Source organism: Meriones unguiculatus, chromosome 2 (assembly GCF_030254825.1).
Source record: "Meriones unguiculatus strain TT.TT164.6M chromosome 2, Bangor_MerUng_6.1, whole genome shotgun sequence".
Lineage (NCBI taxonomy): Eukaryota > Metazoa > Chordata > Mammalia > Rodentia > Muridae > Meriones > Meriones unguiculatus.
The window spans coordinates 124,055,967-124,071,676 of NC_083350.1; the positions used below are offsets into that span (position 1 = coordinate 124,055,967).

The window sequence follows — 15,710 nt, forward strand, 5'->3', positions numbered from 1 at the left end:
AAACAAAACTAGTTCATAAAGTATTTTGTAATCTTTTCTTTTGGAATGTCTTTAGGGCCTAGGAAGAGTTCTCAGAGTTTAACAACACTGACTACTCTTCAGAGGATGTGGGTTCAATTCCCAGCACCCACATGGTGACTGAAAGCCATCTGTAACTCCAGTCCCAGGGGATCTGAAGTCTTCATCTGTTTTCTTCAGATGCTGCATGCACATGGTGCGTGGACAGACATTCAGGCAAAACACACATTCACACACACACAAAGCAAATACATGTTTAAAAAAAATGTTGTCAGGCCAGGCAGTGATATAACATGCTTTCAGTCCCAGCACTCAAGAGGCAGAGGCAGGTAGATCTTTCTAAGTTCAAGGCCAGCCTGGTCTACAGAGTGAGTTCCAGGCCAGCCAACACCACACAGAAAAACCCTGTTTCAAAAACTCAAAAGAAAAATGTCGGACAGACAAGACAGCTCAACTGGTAAAGATGCTGGTCAGCAGGACTAATGATGTGAGTTCTATCCCCCAAGGCCCATGATGGAAAAAGAGTCAATTAAGTCATCCTCAGCCCTGTTTCACTTAGTTTATGCATTTGAGACAACTGAAGTCTTTTTTTGTGGCCTTTACTCCCTTAAATGAACCTTCTTTTATCATCTTACCATCTCTCCCTTTCATCTGTTGGGAAATAATTTTCAGTTGCTATTGTAGACAAGAACAATACTTGTTTCTTGGCTTGTTACAAGATTGTGTTTCCATTCACAAATTCATCACGGTATATTAAAACACAAATGAGGTAGCTATGATCAGTGGCAGTAGAACTCTAAAATACAATTACAGTGCTCCCCAGTTTGACCGGAGATGACAGACTGTAATTTGGATTACACAGTATTACAATTAATGCTAAATTGCCACCAGTGAACACACTCAAACCTTCTTCGCAGTTGAATTTAGTGAAGCATGAGAGAAAGCATATCGAGGAACACAAATCATGACAAAATGCGCAAGCACTTGTAGAGAAATACAACATCCATTTCTGATAAAACCAACTTTCGTTTAATGCTTTTGTTTGGAATTTCAAAAGCAATTCTTGTAGCACACTATTTCATCAATTTATTTACACAAACCAGTTAATTTGAAGAGAACAATTACCATATAGTTTGTGAAAATAGTGTTATTCTTTACAAACAAGCTTAAGATATGTCCTTCTTTACCCTGATTTTTTGTAATTGAGATGTATTCTTCATAAAGAGAATATTAAAAACAAATGAAGTCCTTATGGCCAACATTATATAACCTTTGATTAATCATAGTTATGTTTTAGCAGACTATATATATATATATTTGTTCATATACCTTAGATAGTATCAATAGAGTGTATTCATTCTGAATCATTATGAAATCAGAGAACACTGGCGGTGACATCTGGGAAAAATAATATGATACCATAAAACTCATATACTCTCTTTCAAGGTAGCAAACGTCACTTTATGAATTTTTTTTCCCAGTGTTTCTTTATGTAGCCTAGGCTGTGCTGGACTTGCTTTGTAGACCAGGCTGACCTTGACCTCACTGAGACCCGCCTGCTTCTGCTTCCCAGAGTACTGGCATTACAGGCGTTTGCCACCACATCAGCCATTTTATGAATTTGAAATTACATTTCAAACCTAACTTTTCTTTTGCATTGTTTTATGGCCATTATGAAGGTTACCATTCTACATGCAATTATCAAAAAACTGCTCAGTGTGCAAGCTCAGAACAAGGATTAAGTTAGCCTTTTGGTGGTGAAAAATGAACAACAGAGTGCCATTTAATAAGAAGAATTAATGTACAGTGGGACCACAATCTCCTGATGGAATTCATGTCTTCTTTTTAATTTACGCTCAGAAAGCAATTTAAGGGTTGAGAGAACTGGCTGATAATTAACCTTTTAAAAAAATCTTCAAGGAAGAAGGATGCTTTCTTGATTTTTTTTTTTTTTTTTTTGGTTGTTACTTGAATCCCATAAACTAACCATTAAGGATGAGGTCTTCCTTTCATGTTCATTCAAGTGTCTTGATGCAATTAATGGTTATGGCAACGAACAAACAACAACAACAGAAACCCCAAAACCAATAACAGTGATGCCCCAATACTACTAAAGAGAGCCTGAAGCCATTGTTTGGACACACTTCTCCCACCAGGGTCACTTTTGTTTTATAATGTAGCCCACCTCATTTCTCAAGGATTACCTGTTCTACTTATAAACCCTGGACCATCTGAAAATTTTTAAACTATATACAAGTTTTGTTACTAGTCCCAGCCAGTACTTCTGGGAGTGTGCCACCAATATTGGTCCAAAAACTCTAAATGACTCCAGAAACCCGGTGTGCCGTCCAGTGCACCAAAGAGCTACCTAGTCCAAATGACTCTGCCGTACATTCAGCACTGAGAACTACATCCTGTGCTCTGTCCTTGGACTTCTTTCCTCAGGATCTTTGACTTACATGGTCATTTGGAACTTGCTTTAGCTGTAGAGCTCTTTTGAAGAAATCCCAACAAAAGACAGAACTTAGATAAATTAGCCATTACTTTAGACATCTCAAACTTTCGTTATCAGATTCTATTGCTGGGTCCTTTGGAGCTCTGGAGTTGGACAGAATTTAAAAATCATTCTTTATGCCCTTTAGGTTATAAATGCAGTGTGTGATGGCTGTTTTTGGTTGTCAACTTGACCACATCTGAAACTAACTAAAATCCCAATGGCTGGGTCACTTGTGAGGGAGTTTTTTCTTTTCTTTTCTTTTTCCTCTTTCGAATTCTTGGGTTTTTGTTTTTGTTATGTTTGTGTTTTTGGTTTGTTTTTTTTGTTGTTGTTGTTGTTTGGCTTTTTGAGACAGGGTTTCTCTGTGTAGTCTTGGCTGCCCTGGACTGGCTTTGTATCTTCATAGACCAGGCTGGCCTCAAACTCACAGAGATCTACCTGCTCCTGCCTCCCAAGTGCTGTGATAAAAGGTATGCAACACCATTCCCAGCCCTTTTTCCCCCATTAATGAATGAATGAATGAATGAATTAACATCCTCGTTGGAACATTTCCTCCCTCCTCTCTTCCCAGTCCCTCCTTCTGCCCTGCTTTCCCCCTATGCTTCCCTCTGCCCACAGATGTCAACCTGCCTTGGCATAACAAGCAGGACTGGGACCTTCTTCTCCTATTGAGGTTCAACAAGTCCATCCAGTTATGGGAAAGAAATCCAAAGGCAGGCAACAGAGTCAAAGACAGCCGCTGCTCCTGCTGTTAGAGGTCCTGCCTGAGAACCAAACTGTACATCTGTTAGGTATTTGTGTGGGGCCTAGATCTGTCCCAAGGATGTTCTGTTTGGTGGTTCAGTCTTTGTGAGTTCCTGTGGGTCCAGGTTGGTTGAGTTTGTAGGTTTTCTTGTGGTATCATTGAGTTCTCTGGCTCTTTCAATCCTTCCTGCCCTTCTTCCATAAGATTCTCCGAGCTCTGCCTAATAGTTGGCTATGGATCTCTGCTTCTGTTTTCATCAGCTGCTGGGTGAAGCAATTCTGCTAGCTTCCTGTCTGCAAGCATAGCAGAATATTAATAGTGTCAATGGTCGGCTCTCGTGGCATGCAACTCAAGTTGGGCCAGTCATTGGTTGGTGGGTAGAAGGTTTTGTGTCTAGGTTGGTGTCTCCCTTCCTCCATTGGAAGTCCCACCTGGTTACAGGCCACTTCCTTAATGAAATCATTTGAAATGGGAAGGACCACTTCTAATCTGGATCTTTGAAGAGGGAGGATCCACCTTCAATCCAGATCTTTTGCTGTAGCAAGATCCTTTTTTAATCTGGGCCACAAGCTTGCTTTCTCTGCCTGCTTGTTCTTGCTTTCAATATCAAGTCCTTTACTAGCATTAGACACTACTTCTTCATGATTCTGATGTATACTGAAGACCAGCTGAGACATTTAGCCTTGAAGATTGAACAACTATTGGATTCTTGGATTTTCTGTTGGTAGACAGCCTTTGTTGGACTAGCTGGACCACAGCCTGTAAGCCAATCTAATAAGTCATATATATATATATATATACACACACACATATAATCTATAACTTCTATTCTTCTAGAGAACCCAGACTATACAGATACTGGGCACCAGAAGTAGTTCTAGAACAATATAAGGATAAGGTTTTTTAGTATCTGGAACAGGCTTTTCAATTTAACAACACCCACAATTTTTGAAGTCTGTCTGGAAGTCTATGGTATGAACTATTTCACAAGTACATTTGATTATCCTGATTTATCAATTATGAGGGGTAACAAATTGAGTGATTCTCTATGTAAAACTTTTTAGATAGTCAGTAGAAAAAAATAAGGAAAATGATGATGATGTTGGTTGGTTGGTCTTAGCATCTCTGCATAAATTGACAAAGAAAAAGAATGAAGTCTGTGATAAAATTTACCAACTTCTTGAATCTCAAAATTCGGTGAAGGACAATGAACTTAGTGATAAGCTGATAGGCTCCAGATGCACAAACACAGTCTAAACTTTAGATTCTAAAGGTGTCTAAGTGTGCCCTGGAAGAGAATCTTCTCTCCAGCAGCCCCAGGGCTAAAGCTGCAGAAAATCAAACCAAAGCCCTCATTATAAGTTGGCTGAATTACAGCAAATATTCAAGTCCCAGTCTTGGAGGGTGTCAGTGGTTAAAGAAAGGGCATTAATTGGCAAAGAAGGGGACCCTGTAGGTTGGGATGGGACTGTGCTGCAAAATTTTGAACCCTCAGATTCCCTAGGGTTTGTCTCACCTGAGGAAAGTCTCTGCCCTCAGCACAAGATGCGCTCCTACCTCTACCCCCTGAAATATTGCCTCTTCCTCTTTGACTGAGAAAACAAATCCTTCACGGTCTACTAAACCAGCAGTGACTTTCTCTGAAGGAGATGCCAGACAATTCAATACTGATGTCTCTCAGGGCCCACTAACAATTGTTTCTAGACCTATAACCAGATTAAGGAGGCCATCTTTAAAAAACTAAATAAAACCCTAAGTTCTACTTTGATAAATTAGGTGCTAATCCTCCAAGTCACTTTCAAATGTCATCAAAATTCTAACATCTACACTTTTTTCAAAAGATGAGTAAAAAGCTAGCTGAAAACTCAAATCAAAAACAAACAACAAAAAACCCAAACAAACAAACAAACAAACAAAAAGAAACTCTGATCCTGACTGTCAAGATGGCGCATGGGTGACAACACTGGCTGCCAAGCCTGATGACCTCGGTTGTCCCCAATACTCACATGGTGAAAGGCAAGAACTGATTCTTGTAGGTCATTCTCTGACCTTCATATGACCACCATGGTGTGCATATATGTGTGAATACTAGTACACGATTAACTAATACAAAAATTCTGATCCTTTTGCTCCACCTCAAGTGTGCTGGGACTATAGCTACCACCCCTAGTTTAGATGATAGTGGGGATCAAACCCTGACATTGCGTCCGTTAAGCAAGCATTCTACCAACTGGACCACCTTTTTCTCAATCCACATAGCCACACTTCTGTCTTTGACACAGGCTGGTCTTGGACTCAAGAGAAGTCTTCCACCCTCACGCTATGATCACATGTGTATGCCACTATGCCTGCCTGGGTTGTTTAAGCTGTGTTTCTTCTAGGCTTAAAAAGAATCCACAAACTTAAAACTGATATTTAAGCAAGCAAAAGATGCTTGTTTCCTTACTGTAACCACACAGTTTGGAAAAGCAATTTAAACTGAGGATAACTATTCTCTTGAATCTAGAAAATAACTTTATCTTAATCTGTCTCAAAAGGGTATTATTATCTTCTGCAGGACTTCAAAATCAAATCAACATTCTTCCCATACCCCAGTGATGGGCTGCACACATACTATCCCAGCACTCAGGCAGAGGACAGAGACACCGTATCAAAAATAAGAAAAATATGTCTATCTTTACCTCAGATTTGTGATCAATTTTACTATCATCCTATTTACTATCATCCCCAAAAGTTTGGTACATTTTCATCACACAGAATAGGTATACAGGTGCACGGATAATCTCAAATCCACAGATATACATCTCAGACCACAAACCATGGTTCTTAGTTCCCATGTAAAACAAGTAGAGAGAAAAGCACTGTGGCCCCCTGCATCCCTTGTGTGTACACTGCACACAGGGCAGGCATTCAAATGATAGGGACACAAGTCAGATTAGTTGGATCTTTAAACATCTTTCAAAGAATACAAGGAAACAGTCATCGACACACACCTGCCCTTGGAATTGCCACTAAAACAATACACTTGCTTATTCTACAGCATATACATTGTGTCTAATACCCATGTAACAATGACAGTCCTCCCCAGGAAGGAAAAGCAAGGGAAGGCTAGTGCAGACTGAAACAGGTATATGGCTCATAGGCATACTCTCTTCTTTCCCAAACGGCTTTCCACAGGGTACGACACCAAGTCTGATTTTGTCGTCCCAGAAGACTTCTTTTAAAACATGATCTACATAAAACATCCAGAGAATCAGATGAGTAAACTTCGAATTCCTTATGTGTCACCACTGATAACCTTCAAAAGCTCTCACTAGTTGGTCCTTGGGAAGCTGGCAGGGTGAACATGGAACTGGACGTAAGGTACAGACCACAATCAGGAAACCAATTTTATAAAGGTCAAGTTCAAGCACAAAATTTGATCTGTGAGACAAACAAACCAAACTGTCTAAGAGGTAAGTGGGAATAGAGGGAAAGAGAAATCTTAAAAGGGGGCTGTTGCCTTTTACTTTAAAGGCATGGGTCAAACACAAGTTGGAATTTGGGGTAGCATCAAATCCTAGTTCATAGAACTAAGAATCCTTTCTTTTTCTTTCCTTTTCTTTCTTTTCCTTCTCTTTCCTTCCTTCCTTTCTCCTTCTCCTTTTGGTTTTTCAAGATAGGGTTTCTCTGTGTATCCTTCACTGTCCTGGACTCACTTTGTAAACCAGGCTGGCCTTGAACTCACAGAGATCCACCTACCTCTGCCTCCCTGAGTGCTGGGGTTGAAGGCATGCACCACAGAGACGGATGCATTTGTTTTTCTTTATCCTCTACTCTTATACCATCAACTATTCTTTCCCTTTCAAATAAAAAGCAGATTCCAAGTAAACTCTAAGCCCAAAGTCATGAACTGCAAGTGAATTGTAGGCAGTTTCTAGTTTCCTGATTCACACACTTAAAAGGACATACTTTGAACAGTCATTGGCATTTAACTTGTCTATCAATGAGATCCACCTAATTGACAAAATTCTTTTGGGGAGGTTTTTGTGAAATCATAAGCTTAAAAAAAAAAAGGTTAAAAAAAATACCCAGAGTTGTTAGAAAAAACGAGGGCTGGAAAGATAGCTCAGTGATTAAGGGAATGCATTTCTATGGGACTGGGGCTTAATTTCCAGCACCCAAATAGTGGTTCCTAACTACCTATAACTCCAGTCCCAGGAAAACCAAAGCACCTCCCAGGCATCTGCAGGCACCAGGCATGCATGTGGTGCAGATATACATGCAAGCAAAATACCCATAAACATAAAAATGATTTAAAAAAAAACAGTATTTACTGAAGCGTTCCTAGGCACACTGGTACAAGAAAAAAGTTGCAAAATATATGTATAGTAAGATATAATTTACATTAAATTTTAATTCCCTAAGCCTGTTTTATGATATTTTCTCAAAATAGCTTGCTAGAAAAATAAGCTTCATCAAGGATTAGTTTCTTCTTTCCAACTTTGTAGTTTTATCCTGCTCTTTACCATACATTGTTCTCCCCCTATTCAAATGCAAGTAAAGCACATGAGCTTGAATACTTCATAATGAAGAGATGACATGGTTGCCAGAAATATCAAAATTAAGAGAACTGGTATACTGGAAATAAAGGCAGTTTAAGAAGTCGATCCCCAGCCAGGTCTAGTGGTGCTCGCCGTTAATCCCAGCACCCAGAGGCAAAGGCAGGCCAATCGATTTGAGTTCCTGGTCTACAAAGCTAGTCCAGCACAGCCAAGGCTACACAGAGAAACTCTGTCTCAAAAACAAACAGGCAACTACCACTCAGGCAGTGGCAGTTCGAGGCCAGCCTTGTCTAGACAGCAAGTTCCGGGACAGTCAGGGCTACCCGGAGAAACCCTGCCTCATAAACAAACAAGGCAACTACTGTCTTCCAGCTTGTAGCGTTCAGCGGACGAAGGTCCGAGGAAGGGCATCACATAGCCCAGGCTGGATGTTCTTGTGAAGGACCCAGGCTCAGTTCCCAGTGCCCAAACAACAGCACCTCACGTGTTAACTCCAGTTCCGGAAGCTCTGACAGCCCTCTTTTGACCTGCCTGGACACCAGGCATGCGTGTGGCACACAAGACATACATGCAGACAAAACAGTAACGCACAGTTACAAACTTTAAATGGGAAGATATTTGGCAAGACTGCTCAGCAAGTAAAGGCCTGATTACCTGGGTTTGCTCTTCAGCACCCTTGTGGCAGAACTGACTCCACGTGTGTGCTACGGCTCACAGGTGTCCAAAAATAATACATACAAAGACAATAAATGCAAAAGTGAGAGAAGAGCTGGAAAGGTGGGTCACACGGCCTCTCAGCAAAGATGGCACACAACACGTCCTGGGTAAGCGCTGGCGGGGCTTAGGCTCTGCCCAACTCTAAGCTACTTGTTTCTGCTTGCCACAGGGACCTCTCGAAGGAATGCAGAACTTGGGGATAAGGCATGAAACTGACTGAAGTGTTGACCTGGCATGCACAATGCTCCAGATTGGATTCCCCAGTGCACGAAACTGTGTGGCGCACAGAACTCAGTAGACAGGATCGAGAGGGACTCACTGTCATCCTCAGCTACAGAGCAAGTCTGAGGCCAGTCCACCCCCTACCCCAATATTATAATACTAAAATGCAATCAGAAAAATTATGCTTAAAACTGTAATTAACTGGCTTTCTTGAAAAGAAAGGCCATCAAAAAGGTTATGCTGTTGGCAACACCAAATGTATGACTGTCACAGGTACTAATGAACAATAGCAACATGGTAGCCTATGACTAAACCAAGTACATGCAACTCGGTGAATCTGAGCTTGAATTCTGAAAACCTGGGAAAACATGAGATATAAGCCTGCTTTGTAACTTAGGAAAGTATGCAAAGACCAACTCAGCCAGTAGTCTCTTTATCTGTGACTGCGAGCTTCCTATTGGTCACTATCTACAGCCTTTCCTGGACAATCTCAAAATTCAAAATGGTCACAACAAAGTCAAAAGATAAACTTGGAAAATAAGGGATCAAACTACATCAAGAGATAATATAATTAATCTTTGCAAATTTCACCTACATTAACTTCAATACAGAAGACCCATGGTGCCTGATAGCATTTATAAAACAGAAAATCATAAACTATAAACAAGAAAAATATACAAGAAAATTATAAACTATATACTACTTTTTTTTAAGTGCTCAAATTATTTGGCATATAATATGCATCTTGCCTTACTTAGTAACTATTTGATAAAAGCAATGTATTTGTCAAAGTGATTATCAACATTGTTGGGGTATATAGTCTTATTATGTGACTTCTCTTATTTCTTCAACTTTATCTTTTATTACTGTAAACCAAGTGGGGAGAAGAGAGAGAGGGAAAGACTAAGTGAGGGAGAGGGCGGGAGAGGGAGAAAGAGAGGGAAGGAGGGAGAGAAGAAACATTATTGTTCTCTAACACCCCCCCAAAACCTAAACTAATAATTTAGAGCTAGTATGTATAAAAGATTCCAATAATACAGTAACAATCATAACTTCACAGTATTCTTAGGAGTCACTCCAAACATAAGCATGTATATTCCATAGAACATGATAATCTTTTCTCAAGTAACTGTTTCCCCCAAAATGTTGCAGAACACATTTTAAAAATATAATCATAATCATAAAGCAATGCAAGCAGGATACTCTACAAAAAATGTGGCTGCATACTTTAACATATCGGTGATACCAATGACTGTCTCAAAGCAACTTTAATTTAGATGACACATACACATACACTGTGGAAAGTCCCACCCGGCAACTACTCTCAGCACACCACCATCATGCCTTGCACCTTTTCCTAATAGCACACTTATTAGGATATCAACACAGAGATGTAATAGGAGCCAGTACCAGGAAAACGTTAACCTCAGTCCGTCACTACTTATCTTTCCCTTTTACACACGTGCAGCTGACTGGTCCTTTCTAGTTTTCTTTCACCACATTCAACTTAAGGTCTTTCATGTTTCAGAGCACAGCAGGTATACTGTATTACCTATCTTTGTTACTGTTAACATGAATCACAGAGTAGAAGAGAGTGAAGTGAGGTGGCAAAGGACATGGAGGACAGTTCCTACCTCAACAATAATTATCTGCCACTGCACAGCAGAGGCTCCTAAATGGACTTGAGACAACTGAGAAACACTCATGTGCAGCTCTCCGACAATCAAGTTCAACTTTTAATTTCATCTCTAGTTTGAAAACAGTATTCTACTCCAGTATAGTATATTTCCTATCTACAACAGCAGGATTGGCAGCAGTCTTTAGTCCTAAAAAGCCAGAGGCTAGGAAAACATTTTCCAGTGACTCATGCTTTTGGCTGCCCCTTCATGAACAGCAGCTTCACAGGAAACCCCGCATGGCACAGCCTAGTCATCCGGTAATGGGACACAACTGTTGCTTACTCCCTTGACTCTTCCACTCTGACCATCATTAGGCACACAGGGAAGAGGTCAGTCTTTTGAATTTGGCAAGGCCAGTAAGTCCATAATCTAAAGACAGGACTCAGAGAACACAATGCTAAGTTAAAATCCTACTATTTAGATAGTAAGGTGGAAGCCATTCAACTTTGAGGCTATTGAGAAGATTAAGCCTACTCCTAAGAATATGGAAGCATTTGCTCAGTGACCATCACCTCCTGTCATCTTCAGAAACGCTTGGTAAATGTGTTACTGTATTCTACTTCCTAGAAGTAAATCCAGGGACCACTCCATCTTATCTTACACACATTTACTAGTTTTCCAAGCATGAAAGAAATGGAGAAAATATATATATAATTAGAACAAGAACAATTTATGTTAATTTCCACAATGTTTTTTTTTTTTTTTCTGTGAGCAGTGCCTGATTCTTTCTTAAATGAACAAATTTCAGCCCAATGCTAAAGAGAAAAAATATCTAATGTGGGACTAAGTGCAAAATAAACAAGATTATGATTTTATAATAAATCTTTCCAGTGTTTGCTGAAACTGCATTACAGAATGCTTCTTCCTACAGAAACTCAGAATAACTTTTATAAAATGAAATACAACTTTCTATATTCATTACAAGCAATGGCCAATAAATGTCCTTACAAGGGATCCAGGAGTGCTGCCTCAGGAGCTTAAGGTATCACTCACATGCTCAAAAATAAGCCTTGGTCGGGCTACTATCGGGGACCCTCTTTTCTCAGGCCAGTAAACCCATCTCGTGGAAAGCCCCACAGAAAACTTGAGCTGTTGCAGAAGTGAAACTTGGCAAGCTCTACTCAAATTCTTCTAAGGTAACTGTTCTAAAACAAAATTGGCAGAAGGAATTGTGTTTAATAATAATAATAATAATAAAAAGGCAAATGTTGCTTTTTGATTGCTGGGACTTACAGAGGCAAAAAAAGAAAAAAAGAAAAAGAAAAGGAAAAAGTGACAACAGTAACAATTCAAGTACAGTATGAAAATTTAAACACGCCACTTTCACATTAAGACAAAGTGAAGGAGGGTGATTAACAGAGTCAAAAGCTTAGGCATTATCAGCAACAGTTAATTCACTTTACAGTCATTAATAAGACAATTGTATATGTTTTTGCACCTTGCGCTTGTAAAAGCAGATAAAATATTTAATATGTAATTTACAATGTATTTTACCAGCTCAGCATACAGGATGTTTATAGATTATATCAAAGTAGTAGACAGTTAGGGGCCTGTGCAAACCCTGCAAAAATAGAACTTCAGGTATCTGCTAATCAAAAACAAAAACAAAAACAGTATGCTGTTTATAAGTGATACAATTCAAACTACCACAAAATACAAAGGACTGCAAAAATGTATACCATTCCAACATCATATATAAGTTATTAAATAAAGATCTGATTTAAAAGAATATAAATGAAGCCTTTAAGTAGGTCTTTTCTACATGCATATTATTCCTCATTAAAGAAAAAATATGTAAAAAGGCCATTGGTAATTGCTTTGTTAACATTTGTAGAAAATGCCAATTCTCTGGTCACCAACTCCACTAAGTTTAGCACTTAAGGTCTCTGCAGTGTTATAAACGTAATTGAAAATACTGTTAATTCTATAACTCCATTGGTAAAATGATGTGACTTGGAATATGGCAGTCTTCATGTTCAGGGCAATGATCCACAGTTCTGTTTTGTTTTGAGTTTCACAGGCGTGAGCTGTTATCCGGAGGAGCAGCATCCTCCACTGCCGCTCTGAGCTTGAGGTTCATCGTCGATGATCTGCACGCCTCGCCGAGCAGCCCCCGCTTGACTGGAGCCATTGCCTTTTGCCCTCTCATCCACTTGCGCTGTTTCTATCATTCCTGAAAGAAGAAAGTGAACATGAGTCCTTATTTTCTCTTCCTGCAACTTCAACATTTTGCAGGACAGCTGCCTTCCCATCAACAGTCTCTCAGGGCACATCATGAACACTATTCCACTCAAGAAGAACAGTTTGGAAAACTAGAATATAGAAATGTTAATACCCTATGTTATGACGGCCACAACTCTGAGTAACAATTATAGAGAACAGTTGTTTTTATGTTTGAATAAATCTTCAAGATTTTCCAAAAATATCAGAAACAGATTAAAGTTCAAGTTATTCCCAGGATAAGAGATTAAATTTAGGGTGCAGGACTTATTTAAGAAAATATTTGAGGGGCTGGAGAGATGGCTCAGTGGTTAGTGGTGCAATACTGCTGTTACAGAAGAACTAGCACCCACATCTGGAAGCCAACAACTCCCCTGGCTTCCTCCAACACATATAATCATCCCTACATACTTCCCCACGCACAAAATCATGTTATTAAAAATAATATACGGGGGCTGGAGAGATGGCTCAGAGGTTAAGAACATTGCCTGGTCTTCCAAAGGTCCTGAGTTCAAGTCCCAGCAACCACATAGTGGCTCATAACCTTATATCTTGAGACCTGATGCCTTCTTCTGGTGCACAGGCACACATGCAGGCAGAACACTGCATAATAAATAAATCTTTAAAAAATAATAATATATGTATTAAAGCAAACAGTATTTGAAAGAGTAAAAAGAACTTCAGGGGTGGAGAGATAGCTCAGTAGGAAAGAGTGCTTGTTCCATGAGGACTGGAGTTTGGATCCCAGCACCCATGTAAAGAGGTAAGTATTCCAAAAGAGGCCTGTTGGCTTTGAAGGGGATGAAAACAGGAAGATGGCTCAGGCTTGCTGGTTTCTAGCCTAGCCAAGAAAATGCAGCCTCAGATTCAGAGAGAGACTCTTGACTCCACAGAAAAGGGTGGAAAATGATAGAAAAGAGGCCAAACTCTCTTTTGGCCTCCCTCTGCATGCACGCATGTACACACATGAATCTTAAAAAAAACCAAAACCAAAAAAAAAAAAAACAAAAAAACCCAACAAAACCCCTCTTACATACATATATCTATGTGTGTAAGTGAGACAAATATACATATATGGTACATAGTGTGAAACTACGTGAATTGGGTATGGTGGTACACAACTTTAATTCTAGCACTCAGGAGACAAGGGCAGGTAGATTTCTGTGAGTCTCAGGCCGTCCAGGGTTACATGGTGAGAAACAAAACAATAGCATACCAGACCCCACATGAATCGTGAGTGTGAACATCTAGCTGATGGTAGCAGGTTCCTATATTATGACTTGGCAGGTAGAGGCAGTAAGCATGAGTTCAAAGACAGTCTTTGCTACATATAGAGTCTAAGGGTAACCTGGGCTAAGTGAGTTTTATCTCACAGAAGTAGAACAGATGGAAGACAGGGAGATTTTTGTAATTTTTGGCTTAGATAAAGATTTCTTCCCCCCCCCCCCCCGTTTTGTTTTTGAAGACAAGGTTTCTCTATGTAGCCCTGGCTGTCCTGGAACTTATTCTGTAAACCAGGCTGGCCTTGAACTCCGACATTTGCCTGCCTCTGCCTCCTGAGTGCTGCGATGAAAGGCATGAATCAGGCAAGAGTTCTCATATAGGACAAACATCACAAATTCATAAAACAAAACAAATAAAACCCAAAATTGAACCTTAGTGAAATGTAAACATCTCCCGTTTGAGAACTGGCTGGGAGGGAAGTTCTGCATAATGCACAGTCAACACGATGAAAGAAGAGAGAGGCAGTCGTTAAACAGTAAGAGTTCAGTCTGTGTCCAAGGGACAACTCATGAAGAGTAGTTCTCAAGCTGGGGTGTGACAGACACTGTAGTGAGATGTGGGTTCTCTTTTTTCATTAAAAAAAAAAAAAAAGTGTGTGGTAGGCCAGGGATCAAGGCCCTTATTCTCTGAGAGGTTTTTGACTAGGATTGAGATCTTGCTGATTCAGTTAGGTTAGGCTGGCCCCAGGGATCCAACTCCACAGGCTACCCATGCCACCAGGTCTGTGGGTGCTGAGACTCAAACTCAGGTCCTCATATGTAATTATGGAGCAAGCTTCTTGAATGTGTTTTAAGACACAAATTCTCCTTCCTTTTAAAAAAATAATCACACATACATTTTAAACACTTTTAGCACACATCAAACAAGTGACTTAAGAAACCATTGGTTATTGCTTAAGAGATATCAAAGTCCTTATGATTTTAAAACATGAACTGAAAGAATACCAAGTAACACTAGTACAGATGATCTCAATTTTTTTCCTTTTTCATTAACAGAAATTGACAAAATATCACTTTAAAAAATTAACAGTACTTTGAAGGTGTGTGCTACAATTCCTGGCTAGAAACATTAATAAGTTTTAAAGAGCCATTTTAAAATATGCTAATGTGAACATACGTACTTTTACAAAGGTCAAGAAAGAGTTCCTCAATTCCTTTGTTTTGTTTAGCAGAAGTATGATAATGTTTTGCTCCCACAGACTCTGCATACCTTAAAAGAGAAAAAAAAAAAATCAATCACTGACATTTCTGCAATAGCATTTTTTGTGATTAAATTTATCTTTACTGACTTACTTAACCAATTTAGTTACATTAAGACTATTTAGCTATTTATCTATACATTGAACCAAATTTAGAAAGGAAAAATCACAACAGGATTTGAAATTTTACATACTAATTTGGAACTCAAATACTTTGTCTTTGTGATTCCCCTGCCATCTAATCTTGATAGCTTTCACTCACATTATCCTTTCATTTTTAGTAAAACCAAGAGAAATTGCAAGTAAAACATCTTCCTCTGACGTACAAATGTGCTTCCTGAGAATAGGAGTTCAGCCCCTAGGTAGGTGTGTGAGCAAACTTTCACAGCACACAGCACACAGTAAGGGCTCGCTGCACTGGGGAGCAGTGGGAACGGGAGGCATGACACTTACGATTCTGCTTCTTGAACGGAAACATGTCTCTCCTTTTCCAAGTCTATTTTATTACCTAATGTGAAAAAAGTAAATACGAATCTTAGTATTATTTTTAATGAGATTAGAAAATTCTACATATATAACTGTGACT

General features: G+C 39.4%; 1 protein-coding gene across 1 annotated transcript in view; it reads right to left on the minus strand.

Annotated features, from left to right (window-relative positions):
* Positions 1–11,578: 11,578 nt before the first annotated feature.
* Rab21 (RAB21, member RAS oncogene family) overlaps positions 11,579–15,710 on the minus strand; it is a 30,850-nt gene continuing 26,718 nt past the window's right edge. Inside the window, exons 5-7 of the mRNA XM_021644843.2 lie at positions 15,578–15,632; positions 15,047–15,135; positions 11,579–12,595 (exon numbers count right to left, since the gene is read on the minus strand). Of these exons, the coding sequence (XP_021500518.1) occupies positions 12,453–12,595; positions 15,047–15,135; positions 15,578–15,632 (287 nt within the window). The 3' untranslated portion in view covers positions 11,579–12,452. The remainder of the gene's footprint in view (positions 12,596–15,046; positions 15,136–15,577; positions 15,633–15,710) is intronic.